This window comes from Giraffa tippelskirchi, chromosome 6, assembly GCF_054371585.1.
Source record: "Giraffa tippelskirchi isolate mGirTip1 chromosome 6, T2T-mGirTip1v1.2.pri, whole genome shotgun sequence".
Lineage (NCBI taxonomy): Eukaryota > Metazoa > Chordata > Mammalia > Artiodactyla > Giraffidae > Giraffa > Giraffa tippelskirchi.
Window position 1 is genome coordinate 75547599 of NC_137280.1, and position 16409 is coordinate 75564007.

General features: G+C 53.7%; 3 protein-coding genes across 14 annotated transcripts in view; 2 read left to right on the forward strand and 1 right to left on the reverse strand.

The window, feature by feature from the left end:
* The window catches only part of LY6H (lymphocyte antigen 6 family member H), a 44663-nt gene extending 42580 nt beyond the window's left edge, over positions 1-2083 (reverse strand). Inside the window, exon 1 of one of the 2 annotated variants that reach the window (XM_081505403.1) lies at positions 1890-2083. The gene's annotated coding sequence lies outside the window, so the exon portion shown is untranslated. The remainder of the gene's footprint in view (positions 1-1889) is intronic. The other variant, XM_081505402.1, reaches the window with a different exon arrangement.
* Positions 14-2935, forward strand: LOC145511717 (uncharacterized). Its single transcript, XM_081505401.1, has 2 exons — positions 14-56; positions 1167-2935. The coding sequence occupies exons 1-2, from the start codon at positions 53-55 to the stop codon at positions 2318-2320; spliced, it is 1158 nt and encodes a 385-aa protein (XP_081361527.1). The 5' UTR covers positions 14-52; the 3' UTR covers positions 2321-2935.
* Positions 2936-8324: 5389 nt separating this feature from the next.
* ZNF696 (zinc finger protein 696) lies at positions 8325-14235 on the forward strand. 11 transcript variants are annotated; one of them, XM_081505415.1, is made up of 4 exons: positions 8325-8845; positions 9738-9837; positions 10064-10163; positions 12655-14235. In XM_081505415.1, exons 3-4 carry the CDS (start codon positions 10148-10150, stop codon positions 13725-13727), a joined length of 1089 nt encoding a protein of 362 aa, XP_081361541.1. In that variant the 5' UTR covers positions 8325-8845; positions 9738-9837; positions 10064-10147; the 3' UTR covers positions 13728-14235. The 11 variants fall into 11 exon arrangements, with proteins under 11 accessions (XP_081361541.1, XP_081361540.1, XP_081361539.1 ...); XM_081505414.1 differs by lacking the exon at positions 9738-9837 and having other exon boundaries at positions 8325-8606; positions 8699-8845; XM_081505413.1 differs by having other exon boundaries at positions 8325-8362.
* Positions 14236-16409: the final 2174 nt, after the last annotated feature.

Genomic DNA, 16409 nt, shown 5'->3' on the forward strand with positions numbered 1-16409 from the left:
TTCTAATTAGGAAAAAAGAGAGCTGTCCAGAGAAGCAGAGGCAATTGGAGAGATGGGTAGGTTTAGAATTGGCTCGTGAGGTTACGGAGACTGAGACTCCCCAAGACCTGCGGCGGGCTGCTCCAGTCTGGAAGCCAGCAGGCCCAGGACCCAAGAAAATGCAGGGTTTCAGTCCATGTCCAAAGGCAGGATGAGACTGACACCACAGTTCAACAGGGTGAGCAGCCCAAGCACTTTACTCAGTCTACTGGACTCAGACCTGGACACCCTGTGGCCCAGTCCAGTTGACACATAAAAGTAACTGTCTTTAGCAAGGATAAGATTGTACTTGATGCTGTAGAGTTGGCCTCATTCCTCCTGCTATGGGTGTTCTCTCTCTGGGATGCAGACCAGAGTTCAAAGGAGTCCCAGACCTATTCACTTCTGTTTTACCCACTAGAGAGTAAGGGTAACATCCCACAGAAGGGTTCTGCTGAGGTCTTAGGCCACTTGCTGTCCATCCCTGGGCCAGGGCCTCTAACCTGATTCAAAGTCACACCCATGGCTGGTGGCAGGGCGCTGGGATGGGCAGACAGAACCACAAGTTCCTCTGCCCACGTTTTCAATACCAGTATTGCCCACATGCTTGTTTTTGTCAGTTGCAATGCATCATTCCATATGCAGCTACCTCAGTATCTCAGAGGTCTGAACTGGATGAGGGGTTAGGCTGGACCCAGACTCCCGAGAAAGGAGCATTTCCAAGGCTAGGGTCAGAGCTTGCTGAAAAACAGATTCCCAGACCCCACTTCAGGGAAGACAGATTCAGTGGACCTGAGGTGGGGCCAGGGAATTTGGACTTAGCTCCAACACTCCCAGTGATGTTGACAGCGTGCCAGGCTTGGGAGCCTATGGGCTCCCCCAGCCCCTCAAAGCAGGTGTTTCTGCATGGGTGATGGTCCCAGCCCTACTCAGACACCATCTGGAAGGGGGCCGGAACTTCTGGACTGCCTGGCTGAGGCCAGGGTCTGCCCTCCAGCGCCAGCCCTCCCAGTCCTGCCCTCTGCGCCTGTCATAACCTGGCTGTACTCAGCCAAGGAAGAGCCCTCAGGATTTGAAGGTGGTGGTCATGCTAGGTGCCCTCTCCTCACCCCTGCGGTTCTTTCCTAAGCACTGGGTTCCTTCAACAGGTCGCAGGGATCGTGGACTTGCCTCAGCAGCAGACAGTAACGTTCTCACCTCAGACCAAGCCAGCATGCACCATTCCTCCCCTGGGCTGCCCCAACAACCCAGAACTCGTCTCCACCCCGCACGCCATCCACCAGAGTCTTCTGAAGTCACGAGTTGGGTGGTGTCCCTTGCTTGCTTTCTAGAGTTGCTCATACCGCGCTCAGGGCCTCCTTGCCCTCTCCCCGCCCCGCCAGGCTCTATCTCTGCCTCACCGTCCGCTTCTTCGAGGCCCCACAACAGATTGCGACCCAGCACCTCGGACAGCTCCAGGGAAGCGTGCCGGTCCTGGGGCCGGTCCACCGCCCCGAGGCTCTCAGGCTCAGCCCAGCGGCTCCCGGGGTCTCCTCTCCGGGGATCCCTGCCCCGGGCCGGTCCCCCCGCGGGTCCCCCAAGCTTCGGAGAGCTCCGGGAAGTGCTGGCGGCGCGGGGCGGGGCTCGCTGTGGGTGCGGCGCTCGCTTCCGGCTCCCGCGGGGGGAGCGGCCTCGCGCTGCGGGTCCCTCGGCCCTGCGGCCCGGCTGGCGGTGGACACGGTGTCACAGCCGGCCCCCGCGGGCCTTCCTCCCACAGTGCGCACGACCCCTGACCGCAGAACTGCGTCCGTGTGCCAAGAGGGCGCCCCCCGCCCGCTGGGCCCAGGGACCCGACGGCCGCAGGCCAGGTTCCCAAATCACGCTTCTCCCACCTCCTCATTTTCGGGAGTCCGCTGGAAGATTGGACAATCCCGGGAGAGGCCGGGTTTCGCTTTGGAAGAATTTCGTCTGGGAGTGTGCGGGCGGAGCTTGTGAAGTCCGGGCCGCTGTGCCCCTGCTGGGAGCCCCGGGCCCGGGGCACGGCGGCATCTGCGCCGCTGGGGTGTGTTTCCCTCGAGATCTCTCCACGGATCAGCATGACGTCCTCGTCTCGCTGACGCCAGCGCCGTCACCCGCTGTGACCTCACCTGCCACTCCGCCTGCCAAGGGCACCGGGCCGGGCTCTCCTCTTCCGGAGGAGGGAACCCAGGACACGGTACTCCCCTCTCGAGCCCCGGGCTGTGTCCCTTTGGCCACGGTTCTGACCTCAGCATCTGTTATTCAGTGTGCGGCCCGGTCCCCTCCCTGTTACCCTGCCGCCTAGCCCCAAGGATCAGCCAGATTCCAGGTCTCGGGGGGAAACTGAAGGCTAGTCCTCAGGAGGACAGGTTTTAACAGATTTTTTTAATTTTTGTTTTAATTTTTAAAGTTTATTTGAGCAAAAATCATTTGGAATCAGGCAGCCCCAAACCGGAAGTGGTTAGGAGGGCTCCCAAATTTCTTTTTCTTTAATGACATTGCCAGGTGGGAGGTGGAGACAGGTAGTGAGTTGGAGATGGACTTGTACACACTGTTATGTTTGACATGGGTAAACAGCAAAGACCTACTGAATAGCACAGGAATTCTGCTCGATGTGTGGCAGCCTGGATGGGAGGGGAGTTTGGGGGAAAGTGAATACATGTATATTATATGTATGGCTAAGTCGCTTTGCTGTCCACCTGAAACTATCACATTGTTAATAGGCTATACCCCAATACAAAATAAAATGTTGAAAAACATTTTTAAAAAGAAAGAAAAAAATGAAAAAAATAATAATATTTTGGGAGTTTGTTCCCTTCTCACACACTTCCTCTCCCTGACCTTGATCCCTGTGTAACCCCATCCCAGACACAGGGTTTAATTCCCTTGTTCCTTGAATTAAATGAGATGGTGAGCCTTCCCCAGGTCTCTGCATGCTCTGGTTCAGAGGCTGCTATCATCTGCTGCTTCCCTTTCTGGCTTCAGGTCAGAGTGAGGAGCAGATTTCAGGGCAGGAAACCCTGGAGGAGGCAGAACCCCAGGGTGTCCGGGGGACAAATGTCTCAAGTCGCGGGCGGCAGGGGCCAGGGACCTGCTGGACTGTGCAGAAGCCATCATGGTTCTCAGTTGGCAGGGCTGCCACACAAGACCTGCCCACACCAGGCAATTCCCGAGGAGGAAAGGAGCCAAGACCTTGGGACGGGAAGCAAAGCCAGCCTCACTGCCAGCCTGTGACCCGCCAGGGAGACCGCACAAGAGGGAGACTGGGAGCTGTGACCACGGTCGTTTGAGCCACTCTGAATCTAGCAGGCGTGGGGAGCCCCCGCCCGGGAACCCCTGCCCAGGAACCAGCTCTCCACTGGCCTGTGGGCCCCAAGGCCTCCCCGCACAGGCCAAGGCCTAGAGCAGCAGCAGCTTCCAGGTGGGGAGAAGCCTCACCAGTGCCGCCAGTGCGTGCAGGAGGGTTTTCAGGTGGACATCGGACCACTGGATCCACACTGGCAAGAAGCCATCTCGTGTAACCAGCGTGGGAAAGCCTTTGTGCACAGCTCCCAGGTCACGCAGCCCCCGCAGTCCCACAGCAGCGAGAAGCCCTTTACGCGTCCGCAGTGCGGCCCTTCTTTCAGCCAGAGCTCCAGCCTCACTCAGCACCAGCGGGGCCACCCTGGGGAGGAGCGGTATGCCTGCCAGGAGTGCGTGGCGCCTTCAACATTAGCGCCTCCCTCAGCGAGCACCCGCGCATCCACACCGGGGAAAAGCCCTCTGAGTGCAGCCGCACCTTCGGGGCCCCGTCGGACTTCTTCCGGCACCAGAGGGTCCACACCGTGGAGAAGCCTTTCGCTGTGCTGAGCAGGGCCTTCCGTCTGAGCTCACACCTGAGCCAGCGCAGAGTGAACCAAGGCAGCCAGTGGGGAGTGGCGCACTGGGGCCTCTGCTGCACCGAGCTGACCCTGCACAGGAGGGCGCTGGGGACGCTGCGGATGCCTGCGGTGCTTTGGTGCAGGCGTGGGGAGAGCAGCACTCAGACGGGCCCTGAAGCTGGCCCGGACACCTGCACCCCGGTTAAGACGCCTGCACTGGCTCCCTTGTCCGCAGCCCTGCCGGGCTTTCACTGCCCCCTGGGCCTCCCGGTAACAGTGCGAACAGAGTCCCACTGGCTCCCACTAGCAAGCGGGACGGGAGGTCGCGGCAAGGCGGCAGCGCCCTTTCACTCACCGGGAGATATGACAAATATGCTGTTGAAACGAGCTCCGTAGTCCCCCTGATGGCAGCCCCGAGAAAGGCCTAGACCAGGGATCAGGCAATGGGGAAGAGCACTGCAGTACACACCCTTCAAGCGGCCAATGGGCTTTGCATATGTGCGGAAGACGAGCTCCTTTCTTTATCCAAAATTTGAGGGCACTGACGGTGCGGGGACTGGGGCGGGGAGGGTCGCCGCGAGGGGCGGGGGTGCCAAATCTTGGTCTTGCTGGAGCAATTCTTCACCGTATTTTGAGATTTGTACCGGGTTTTCAGTCTCGTGGGTCCTTTTTGGTCATGGGGCTGGTCGAATAATGCAGGGCATAGTCCCTGGCTTGGAGAACATAGTTGAGAAGTGGCGGCAGTGGCCAGGTCATGTTTTCAGGTGAGGCCCCTTGTCTACTTGGTGTCTGGTGGAAATGAAGGTTCTGGTGTAGGAGATCGGGTTTGCGTGGTTGGAGTATTTCTTTTGGGAAGAGTGGTCCTCTAGAAAATTGCAGGTTTTCCCCTAGGATGTGTCTTGAATCCTATTTCTAGTTTTTAGGTCATCCTTTTGAGATGTTTTCATTTTTATGTGTGCTTTATGATTTTTACAATGTTACACATAAATAATGCTGTGTGTGGCTGGGCATATATTCAGTGTTTACTGACGCAGGAAATGCCTCAGACTCAGGCTCCTGAAGATGGGCTGGTGGGAGACAGGTGCAGGGAGCCCCGTTCGTTGGAGATTCTGGGAGAGTGTCCAGAGGGGCTCTGGGGGTGACGGGGAGTCCAGGGCTGGAGGAGTCGCAGGCTGCAGGTAGTTTGGATGCTAGTGATGGTCCAGCTTCTGCCCTTCGGGCCACGTGGCTGATGTCTGTATTCTGCCCTCTGCCCTCGCATTCTGAAGCTGTTTCTGAGCCCAAAAAGGTAATGTCTAGGCAGTTGGTGGGGGTTCAAACTACCTGTTCCCTCCCCTCCTGGCCTTTTTGCTGCCCAGCTGCCCATCAGAAAGCCTGTCCACTGTACTTGGTTCATTCATCCCTCCCTCCTGCATCGTGGCAGGTCTGCAGGCTCCAGTGCTCTGAACAGTAAAAGGGAACTGGGAAAAGCCAGTGGGCTTCATTCACCTCTGTGTCCTACACCTACAGCAACCAGAAGCAACGTTCCAGTAGTGCCTGTTCCACTGACTGGGCCCTGGAAGGCAGAAGGTGGGCAGAGCAAAGCCACTGACCAGGTTTCTCTCTCTCAGTTGTTAATGTCAGAAGAGGTGATGGACCCAGGGCAGGGCTCACCAAGGAGAGTGTGGCTAAGGGCAGGCAGGAGAGGGATTTGCACTGTTCCCCAGGGTGTGTGAGTGGAGGAACAGACCTGTGTGTTGTTGGGGCCACAGGCCAGGCTGAGTTCAGCTCTCCCTGCTTCGGGCTGGCCCAGCCCTGGCAGCACTGAAGCCCTTCCACTCCTAGGGGCACTGGCCAGCTCTCTGGGGCCCAGAGCCTGGACCTGGAACCCAAGTGGACCCCCTACCCACTCACAGAGCAAGTGACACTGGCTCAGGTAGCACATGGGGTCAGGGGGTTGCTACTGGATCCCCAGGAATCTGGTTTTCTGGTGGTCAGGGAGATCTCTGTCCCCTGTCCACCTCTCATCTCTGTGGGCCCCTGTGGCCTCGGGCTCTGACTGTAGACTGGCCTGCCCAGGTCTGACACCATCTCAGTCCGGGCTACAGAGGACATAGCCCTGTCTCCCCCCGGCTGCTGTGCAAACCCTAGAGAGTCAGGTCACAGGCCCATCCTGAGGAGACTGGTGGTATTGGTTCCAGAATGATCCAAGGAAGAGAGGGCAGGGGCACACCCAGAAAGAAGGAGTCCCAAACAGAAGCAAACAGCAGGCCCCCCAGATGCACCCCTGATCCTGCTGGAGAAGAACAGCCAGTGCACATCCCACGAGGAAGCCGTCATTAGAGCCCAAGTGAGAAAGCTCGCTCTGGCACCTGGTTGTGGAAGCGACAGATTCATGATGGGAACCCGTGGGGACCTCTGGAGGAGGACACTCTCCACCACCTGCGTCCTGGGACATCAGCATCGGCCTCTTTGGCACCATCAGAAGGCAGAATCAGCATGCAGTTTATGGTCTCCTTTGGGGCTTGCAGAGGAGACAGGCTTAATTCATTTCTACAAGCTCATCAATGACTTCTGTTTGTCAGGATTTCACTTTCTTGATAAAATTTGACAAAGCCCATTTTCCCTATTATATGAACAGAATATATTGTAGAAAATTTGGGAAATGCAGAAAAGTAGAAAATCACACTAGTTCACATCACATGGCAGAACCATACCTTTTAACTTTTTATATCTATACAAATTATTTTTTCCCCAAATCTTTTTAGGATGGATTTCATCCATTATGCCTCTTAGCTCCATAACCCTTCAGTGTGTGTTTCCTATACTCAGGGATATTCTGTTACAGGCCCACAGTGCAGGTACCAAGTCTGGGTACAATGCCCAGCCAAGTGGGGCCTCTCATCCTGTCCATGGTATTTTCCCTCCAACCTAGCATCCGGCGGGGTCATGTCTTGTCTCTGGTCGCCATGTGTCCTTAGGAATCTCCAGTGTGGAGCAGTTCCTCAGCCTTTCTTTTCTCCCCAGAGATGGTTTATTAGTTGCAGGGGAAACATCGTGCCCACAGTCAGAAAACCAGACAGCACTGACCATGTGATCAAAATGATCTCTAGCCAGTGACGAGTTGGTGGACACCATGTCGCTACACGTGACACCCAGAGGACACATCGTTGCAGGATTCCAGCAGGAGAGGCATGGCCTGTGTCCAGTGGTGAGGGAAGGGAAGGGAATGGGCCAAGGCTCAGAGCGAGGCAGGAGCAAGCTGGGCAAGGTCAAGGGCTGGTGACTGGTTTCACAGCTGGGGGAACTGGAGGAAGAGGCAAGACTGGAGAAGGGAGTGAAGGCTAGGGGCCAGCAGCAGGCTGAGGGAGGGAAGGCCCGGAGCCGGTCACCACCTGTGCACCTGTGTGCTGAGTGGGCTGAGAGCGTGGAGTGGCTGCCAGAACAGAGCAAAGGGACAGTGCCAGGGGCCGGGGTCATTTCAAAGGCTCTCTGTGCTGTGGGGGTCCCAGAAGGTGTTAAGATGGGGGGGCTGAGGAGCAATACAGGAGAGTCTAAAGGAAAGTGCCCGGAGCACAGAGAGCACAGTGCCGCTCTGGGCACAGGACATTCGTTGCCCAGGCCCAGACCCGTGTCTGAGGCTGACGCTGGAAAGGTTTCTTGGCCGGGGTTCAACACAAGACCCTGTGTTGATCCACTCTGCACACGACCCCACGGCCGCAGCCCCAGGTCGCCTATGGAGCCCAGATAACGCCCGCCCTGGGCCCGGACCTGAGCCTCGTGAGCCCGAAGGGGAGACCTCAGTCCTGGCCAGCACCTCGTCTCAGCGTAGGAGAGACGCCAGGAACGGACCGGCCAGGCTGTGCCCCGGCTCGTGCCGTGAAATCGTAAAGCCCTCAAGTGTGTGGTCGGTGCGGACCAGCGGGGAGGGAGGCCCGGGGACACAGGGCAGGTGGGAGGAGGGGGTCCACCTGCCAGGACCAGCCGCCTTGAGGCTCCGGCGCCCTGCCCTCGGCGGATCTCCGTGGGGAGGCGGCCCGGGGGTCTCTCCGGCTCTGCCTGCCTCTTCCCACAGGCGCTCCCCGCTTTCTCCACGAGCGCCGGCCTCCTCCGTCCGTGCCTTAGCCCACTGCGCAGTCAGCAAGGTCACCATCCCGAGTGATGGCCCTGGCCTCGGACCCGGACCCGGTGGAGGCCACGGGGCCGGCAGGGAGGGCTCGCGCAGGAATGGGAGGGCCCGGGAGGCGTCCCGGAGGTCTGCGGAGGGAAGCCCAGCAGGGGCGGGAGCGGTGAATGTGAAAGTGGCCGGACAACCGCCGAGGGTCGTGCACGCGAAACTAGGGAACCCGGACCGGACTCCAGCAGGCAGGTCAACGCCCCCAGCGGCTCCGGCGGCCGCCCGCGTCCCCCAGGGCAGCCGAGTGCCGGTCCTCCGGCGCCTAGAGCGTCACCGGAACTGCCTGCGCCTCCGGGGAGGGCGCTGCTTCCCGCAAGCGGAGGGGCTCCGGGTGAGTGCGGGCGAACCTGGGGCTCGGCGGGGTGTGGGCGGGGTGCGGACGCCGGGCCGCAGGGATAGGAGACCGAGACGGGCCCGGGGGGCCGGGCACGGTGGCCCTTGTCTGTCCTGGGCTCCGCTTGTGAGAAGGCTCACGTCCCGGAGGAGAGCGGAGGCGGCGGGCGGCCCTAACCTCCTGTGGGCCAGAGAGCCTCCCCCGCCCAGCGTGACGGCCCAGGACAGCCTCCCCGCCCAGGGTGACGCCGCGGGACAGCCTCCCCGCCCCGGGTGACGCCCCGGGACAGCCTTCCCGCCCCGGGTGACGCCCTGGGACAGCCTCCCCGCCCAGGGTGACGCCCCGCGGGACAGCCTCCATGCCCCAGGGTGACGCCTCGGGACAGCCTCCCCGCCCAGGGTGGCATTAGGAACAGCCTCCCTGTCCAGCGTGACGCCCTGGGACAGCCTCGCGGTTCCGTGAAGTGGAATCAGTCTGCCTGTAAGACCTTTGTAAATTGCTGAATTACCGGCAGTGCGGTGCACCTTGTCCTTTCGAGAATACTGGAGTAGGTTGTCATTTCCTTCTCCAGGGGATCTTCCCCACCCAGGAATTGAACCCGGGTCTCCCACACTACAGGCAGAACTCTTTATCATCTGAGCCACCAGGGAAGCTGGGCCATCTAGTCGACCAAAAATATCTGAAGGAAGGCCAGATACAGTGAAGAACCTCTGAACCACTACCTAGCTCCTCCTTTTCCTTTGTTTCCCATGCTCATAAGGGGCCGCTGCTTTTAAGCCTTTGCTACTTTTAGAGTGAGACGTATTTTAAATTTCATTTTTAATTGCCATCCACGTGGAACAATGTGGGACCTGTGTTAAATATATATATATTGGCTGCTTGTTTATTTCTTCTCTGGTTACCTGCTGGTAACTTTTACTAGTTTTTCATGCTTTCTTATGTGTATATAGTGAGATATCTTGAGGCTATGAATCCTTATCTGTGTTGCTGGTATCTCTCCCATGTTTTTTTCATCTGTTTTTTATTCTAAATATCCTATGTAGTTAAGTCTGTTAGACTTAACCTTTGGTGTCACACTTAGCAAAAGCATTCTTCAATTCAAAATTGCACCATTCAGATGACTTTTTATTTTTTTGGTTTCATGTTTTTATATTCAGATCTTTGTCAAGAAAAAATTTAAATACATAGAAATGTCTCCAGACGTTTATGCATGTGTGCGTGCTAGGTCGCAACCCCATGGACTGTAGCCTGACAGGCTCCTCTGTCCATGGGATTCTCCAGGGAAGAATACCAGAGTGGGTTGCCATGCCCTCCTCCAGGGGATCTTCTCCAGGGATCAAACATGCGTCTCTTATGTCTCCTGCACTGGCAGATGGGTTCTTTACCACTAGCACCACGTGGGAACCCCAAGGACTGATTAAAGGTGCTGGTTCATCCTTCGCAGATCTGAGACCACAGCAGGCAGCTGACAGGTGCTGCCTCATCTGTCTGGGCTCCTAATCTGCTGGGAGGCTGGGGTGAGGGGAGCTAGCGTGGCCTAGACAGAGTTCCCACTAGTTTCTGGGATGTCTGCTTATTCGGGACCTTGATTTATAGTGAGATGGCTCCTCCAGGGCAGGCTCTGAGCCTCCCTTCACTGAAGGAGCTCTGACTTCCCCCTTGTCATTTTCTCCCCTTTTTCCTCTCTCTCCCGGGCAGGGGTCCCACTGTGGGCATCTCTGCAGGGAGCAGCAAGCAGAGCCCCGCCTGGGTCTCCAGACCACCACGGAGAGGGCTGCCCTGATGGACACACGCACAGGTGAGGGGCAGGGCGGCCCGCCCAGAGGGCTGCCCTGATGGACACAGGCACAGGTGAGGGGCGGGGCAGCCGGCCCAGAGGGCTGCCCTGGGCTCAGGGCTGTGGGGACAGCTTAGGAGTTGGAGCTTCCCCATCGACCTGCCTGGCTGCTGTGGAAATGTCACTAGACTCTGGCAGCTTCTGACGCTCACAGCGCCCCACCTTCACGCCTTCGTGCTCCCCGCACCCCACCTCCTTTGCTCTCCAGGCCACACTTTTTTCCATAATATTCACTCATTGAACTGCGCCAGGTCTTAGTTGTAGCACGCGGGATCGTTTAGTTGCTGTGTGTGAACTCTCAGTTGTGGCAGGCAGAATCAAGTTCCCTGACCAGGAGTTGAACCTGGGCCCCGTGCATTGGGCGTGCAGAGTCTTTTCTCCTAGTCACACTCTGCAGCCCGCTCTCTCTGGAACCCTGACCTGGACACCTCTGAGAACAAGAATTTTGTTTTTCAAATTGTAGTTGATTTACAATGTTGTTAGTTTCAAGTGTACAGCAGAGTGATTCAGTTATATGTATATTCTTTCTCATGTTCTTTTCCATTATATGTTATTATAAGATATTGAATATAATTCCATGTGTTATACAGGAGGACCTTGTTTACCAATTGGGTTGCCCAAATAATTTGGGTTTTTGGTAAGATGTTACAGAAAAACTTGAATAAACTATTTGGCCATTCCCAGTTTGTTTTGTTTATATTGACTTCCTCTATTTTTTTTTTACCAATATTTTATATATAGTATTTTGTATCTGCTAATTCCAAACGCCTAATTTATGCCTCCCTTCTTTGCTCCTTCTCCCTTTCCCCTTTGGTCATCATAAGTTTGTTTTTGGTCTGTGAGTCTGTTTCTGTTTTGTAAATAAGTTCATTTGTATCAGTGATATCATGTATTTGTCTCTGACTTACTTCACCCAGTAAGATAATATCTAGGTCCATCCATATTGCTGCAAATGGCATCATCTCATTCTTTGTGGTTGAGTACTATTTCATTGTCTGTGTGCATGACACCTGTCATCTGTTGATGGACATTTAGGTTGTTTGCATGTCTTGATTATGAACCCAGTGCTGCTGTGAACACCGGGGCGCATATATCCTTTTGAGTTTGTGTTTTCTCCGGATATATGTCCAGAAGTGGGATTTCTGGATCATATGGTAATTCTGTTTTTAGTTTTTAAAGGAACCTCCATACTGTTTTCCATAATGTCTGCACCAGTTTACATTCCCACCAACAGTGTAGGAGCCCTTTTCTCCACACCCTCTCCAGCGTTGTTATTTGTAAACTTTTTAGTGATGGTCATTTTGACCAGTGTAAGGTTATTCCTCACGGTAGTTTTGGTTTATATTTCTCTAAATAGTTACCAGTTTTGAGCATCTTTTCATGTGCCTGTTGGGCATCTGCGTTTCTTCTTTGGAGAAATGTCTGTTTAGGTCTTCGGCTCATGTTTTGATTGAGCTGGGTTTTTGTTATTGAGTTGATGAGCTGTTTGTGTATTTTGTAAGTTAAGTCCTTGTCAGTCACAACACTTGCAAATATTTTGTCCCATTTCTGTAGCTTGTTTTGCTTGTGGTTTCCTTTGCTGTGTAGAAGTCTGTAAGTTTGATTAGGTCCCACTTGTTTGTGCTTTCATTTCTTCTGCTTTGGGAGACTGACGTAACAAAACATTGCTGTGGTTTATGTCAGAACGCTTTGCCTGTGTTCTCCTCTAGGAGTTTTATGGTATTACATCTTATATCTAAGCCTTTAGGCCATTTTGAGTTTATTTTCATGTATGGTGTTAGAGAATGTTCTAACTTCATTGATTTACATGCAGCTGTCCAGCTTTCTCAGCACCACCCTGTGGGTGCTCTGGGATGGAGGCGTCTCTGCTGGGGGTGGCCTGTGTCTCTGGGGCATTGAGCAGCCTCCCTGGCTTTCCCCACTTGGTACCAGTGTGACCAAAAGTGGGGTCCAGCCGCTCACCCCCTCAAAAGCCAATAAAGAGGCAAAGGTGATGGAAAGGAAAGTTTGCTTTATTTTGGATCCTAGCAACCTGGGGGTGGAGGGTTCTGCCCTTTGAGTTGAGGGGGTGGGGGCAGTCAAGGCCACAGTGTTGTCTCAGGGAGTCCAGGGCCCAAGAAAGAGGCTGGACCGTGGCATGTGCTGTCAGCACTGCTTGCCCTGCGCTCAGGACCTCTGCCTCGTTTCCTCCTGCTCTGCTGCCGGCTGCTCGCTGGGCCTCAGTCCATGCGGCCAAACCAGGGAGTCCCCAGAGCCTAAGGACCCTGACCACCCTCCCCCGGTCCTTCATCCATCCTGAGACCACAGGGGTTAGAGGTGCAGGAGAGCTGGGCAAGACGAGGACAGGCAGGATCACAGGCATCTTGCTGTTAGCTCTGTCACCACACAGCTCTGCAGCACCACCTGTGTGTGTGTTCTCTTCTGAGTTGTGTATCTCTGACCTCTTTTCCAGCTTTCCAGGCATCGAAAGGAAGCCACTGGGCTTCCTGCTGTACAGTTTCAACAGCTGAGCATGGGGCTCAGAGTGCAGAGCTGATGCCTCAGCAGGCGACTCTGAAAGAAGGGATCCATGGAGAGGCCACGCCAGGGCTGTTACAGGGTCCTTCCCGGACCTTGGGGCTTCCGGACTCTTGTGGGAATGAGGAAGGTGCAGAGAGGCCCAGAGGTTCCCCTCAGGGACCGGCTGTCCATGAAGACACAGTGTCCAGGTCAGAGGTCACCCTGAACACAGTGTCTGCAGTCATTGGGAGAGGCCCCTGGAAAGGGTGGCCTTACCGATGCAGCACCTGCGACAGGAGCTTCAAATGCTATTCAGATGTGGTGAAGCACCAGAGCATTCACTCTGGGGAGAAGCCCTATGAGTGCAGCGACTGTGGGAAAGCCTTTATCCACAGCTCCCATGTTGTCAGGCACCAGCGCATTCACAATGGGGAGAAGCCTTACGTCTGTAAGGAGTGTGGGAAAGCCTTCAGCCAGAGCTTCAACCTCATCAGACACCAGAGGATCCACACAGGAGAGAAGCCATATGAATGTGCTGAGTGTGGCAAGTCCTTCAGTCAGAGGTCAGACGCTATGAAGCACCAGAGGATTCACACAGGGGAGCGGCTCTACGAGTGCAGCGAGTGCGGGAAAACCTTCATCCACAGCTCAAACGTCGTCCGGCACCAGAGGATTCACCACAGAGAGAACCCCTACGAATGCAAAGAGTGTGGGAAAGCCTTTAGCCAGAGCTCCAACCTCATTCAGCACCAGCGAGTCCACACAGGAGAGAAGCCCTATGCCTGCCAGGAGTGTGGGCGCGCCTTCAGCCGCAGCTCTTTCCTCAGCGAGCACCGGCGCATCCACACTGGGGAGAAGCCCTACGAGTGCGGAGAGTGCGGCCGCTCCTTCAGGGCCCTGTCAGGCTTCTTCCGGCACCAGAGGATCCACACTGGGGAGAAGCCCTTCCGCTGCGCGCAGTGTGGCAGGGCCTTCCGCCTGAGCTTTCACCTTATCCAGCACCAGCGAGTTCATGGCACAGAGTGAACCTGTTGTGGGGTGAATGTAGAGTAAAATTTGAGTAAACAAGGCTGGAGGGTGGGTAGCACGCCCTTCAGTCTTTGCCAGCACCCCGAGGCTTGTGCACTGTGCTCCACAGGCCACAGGAAGATAACACTGTCTTGTGGTCTGCGAGCTGCCCATGGAGGCCTGAAGTCTACCACCGCCTCCTGGAGCAGCGGAAAGGAAAGGGGCTGGGGAAGGAGACTTGATGCTGACATGTGCCTCTGAAGCTGCTGTACTTCATTTTCACAGCACTGGGGTTTCTTGGAGTATAGTTTACATGTGGTGCAATGCCCAGCTTTTAAGTGTTTGGTTATATAACAAAATAACCTGTTCTGACCTTTATGACTACCACACTATCAAGATGCTGACTATTTCCATCAACCCAGAAAGATTCCTCATGCCCCTCATCCTTATAAGCAACCAACAGTGTTGTTTGCGTGACCATAGTTTTGCTTGTTCTGAAATGTTATATAAATAGTGATATAATTTATACTCTTTATGTATTTTTCCCTGTGCTTAAGTTTTGAGGTTTATCCACATATCAGAAGTTTGTTTTTGGTTTTGGTTTTTTTTTTTACGTTCATAGCACTTTTGAAAAGTGGTCACTGTTCATGATCTAATACCTCAGACATCACAATACAGCAGCTTTACAGACACCTGTAAATGTTACTTGCCAGGTAGGAAGGGAGAGGTGTCTTTGTTGGGGATGATACTCTGCGTATCATAAAACAAGCTGAGTTAGGTCATGTTAGTGAAAGCTGACTGGGCTCCAATACTTTGGCCACCTGATGCGAAGAGCTGACTCATTTGAAAAGACCCTGATGCTGGGAAAGATTGAGGGCAGGAGGAGAAGGGGATGACAGAGGATGAGATGGTTGGATGGCATCACCGACTCAGTGGACATGGGTTTGGGTAGATTCTGGCAGTTGGTGATGGACAGGGAGGCCTGGTGTGCTGCGGTTCATGGGGTCGCAAAGAGTTGGACACGACTGAGCGACTGAACTGAACTGAACTGAATGATAAGACAAGTCTGAGCAGTCAGCTGGCCACAAGTCCCGGGGGTCCAGCTGCAGGACCCAAATGTGTCGTGGTCAGGCTGTGGTTTGGTGCCTCTTCATGGGAACTATCTGCTCTAGATTAACTCCTGACTGAATTATGTGGGTCCTGTAGCTGGCTGGGATTTCCAAAACAGTAGCTCAACTTGGGGGCCTCTGTTGGCACCTGTTTGTTTTATGGTGTGCACTTAAGTGACAGGGTTGTGGAGCCTGTAGGGGCAGAGTTGCCCTCAGAGTGGATTCAGTGGCTCCACAGCACTGGGCTGCCAACTCCTGAGCCAAAATGAGGTGGAAAGCTGAGCCTGGGACTCCCATGCTGAGCTAAGACCCGGGTTTGTGCTACCTCCCAGGTATAACAGTGCTCTGGAGGAAAGCTTCCCCTACTTAGACCCTGTGCTGGCCCTGGATCATGAGGTCAAAGTATGAACTTAAGTCACCAAGCACACTGGACAGCATCTCACTGACTAAGGGTTAAAAAATCAGCAAAGAACAGATGCAGACCACAAAGAACTGCAGATTATTGAAACCATCAGATAATGCAGGCAAGAGAAAGTTATGTGTGAATGTTTAAAGAAATATTAATGAGACATCTTCCCACAAAAATCTGGAACAAGACAAGGATGCCCACTGTCACCATTTCTGTTCAACGTAGTACTGGAAGTCCTAGCCACAGCAGTCAGACAAGAAAAAGAAAAGGTATCCCAATTGGAAGAGAAGAGGGAAAACTACCATTATATGCAGATGACATGATGCTGTATATAGAAAGCCCTAAAGAGTCCACACAAAAGCACTAGCACTGATAAACAAATTCAGCAAGGTGACAGGATACAAAATTAACAAACAGAAACCTGTTGCAGTTCTTTACACTAACAATGAAATACTGGAAAGGTAAAGTAAAAAAAAAAAAAGTCCCTTTTAAGGTCACATCAAGAAAAAATAAAATACTTAGGAATAAACCTGACCAAGGAGGTAAAAGACATACACTGGGAACTATGAAACTGAAGATGATTTATAGAAATAGAAAGGCATGCCCTTGGATTGAAAGAGTTAATATGGTTAAAATGGCCATACTACCTAAAGCAATCAACAGATGTAATGCAATCTGTATCAAATTACCCATGACATTTTTTCATAGAACTGGAATTAGTAATCCTAAAATTTATATGGAACCATAAAAGACCCAGAATTGCCAAAGCAGTCTGAAGAAAAGGAACAAAACAGGAGGCATAACTCTCCCAGACTTCAGACTACACTACAAAGCTACAGTGATTAAAACAGAGTGGTAGTGGCACAAAAACAGACATACGGATCAATGGAACAGAATACAGAGCCCAGAAATAAACCCACACACCTACCATCAATTACTCTTTGATAAAGAGGCACAAACATATAATGTAAAAAAGACAGTCTCTTCAGCAAATGGTGTTGGGAAAGCTGGGCAGCCTTGTTCAGTCAATGAAGTTAGAGCACTGCCTCACTCCGTGCACAAAACTAAACACAAAGTGACTTTTAAAACTTAAACATAAGACATGACACCATAAACTCCTAGAGGAGAACACAGGCAAAACATTCTGACATAAATTGTAACAATATTTTCTTAGGTCAGTCT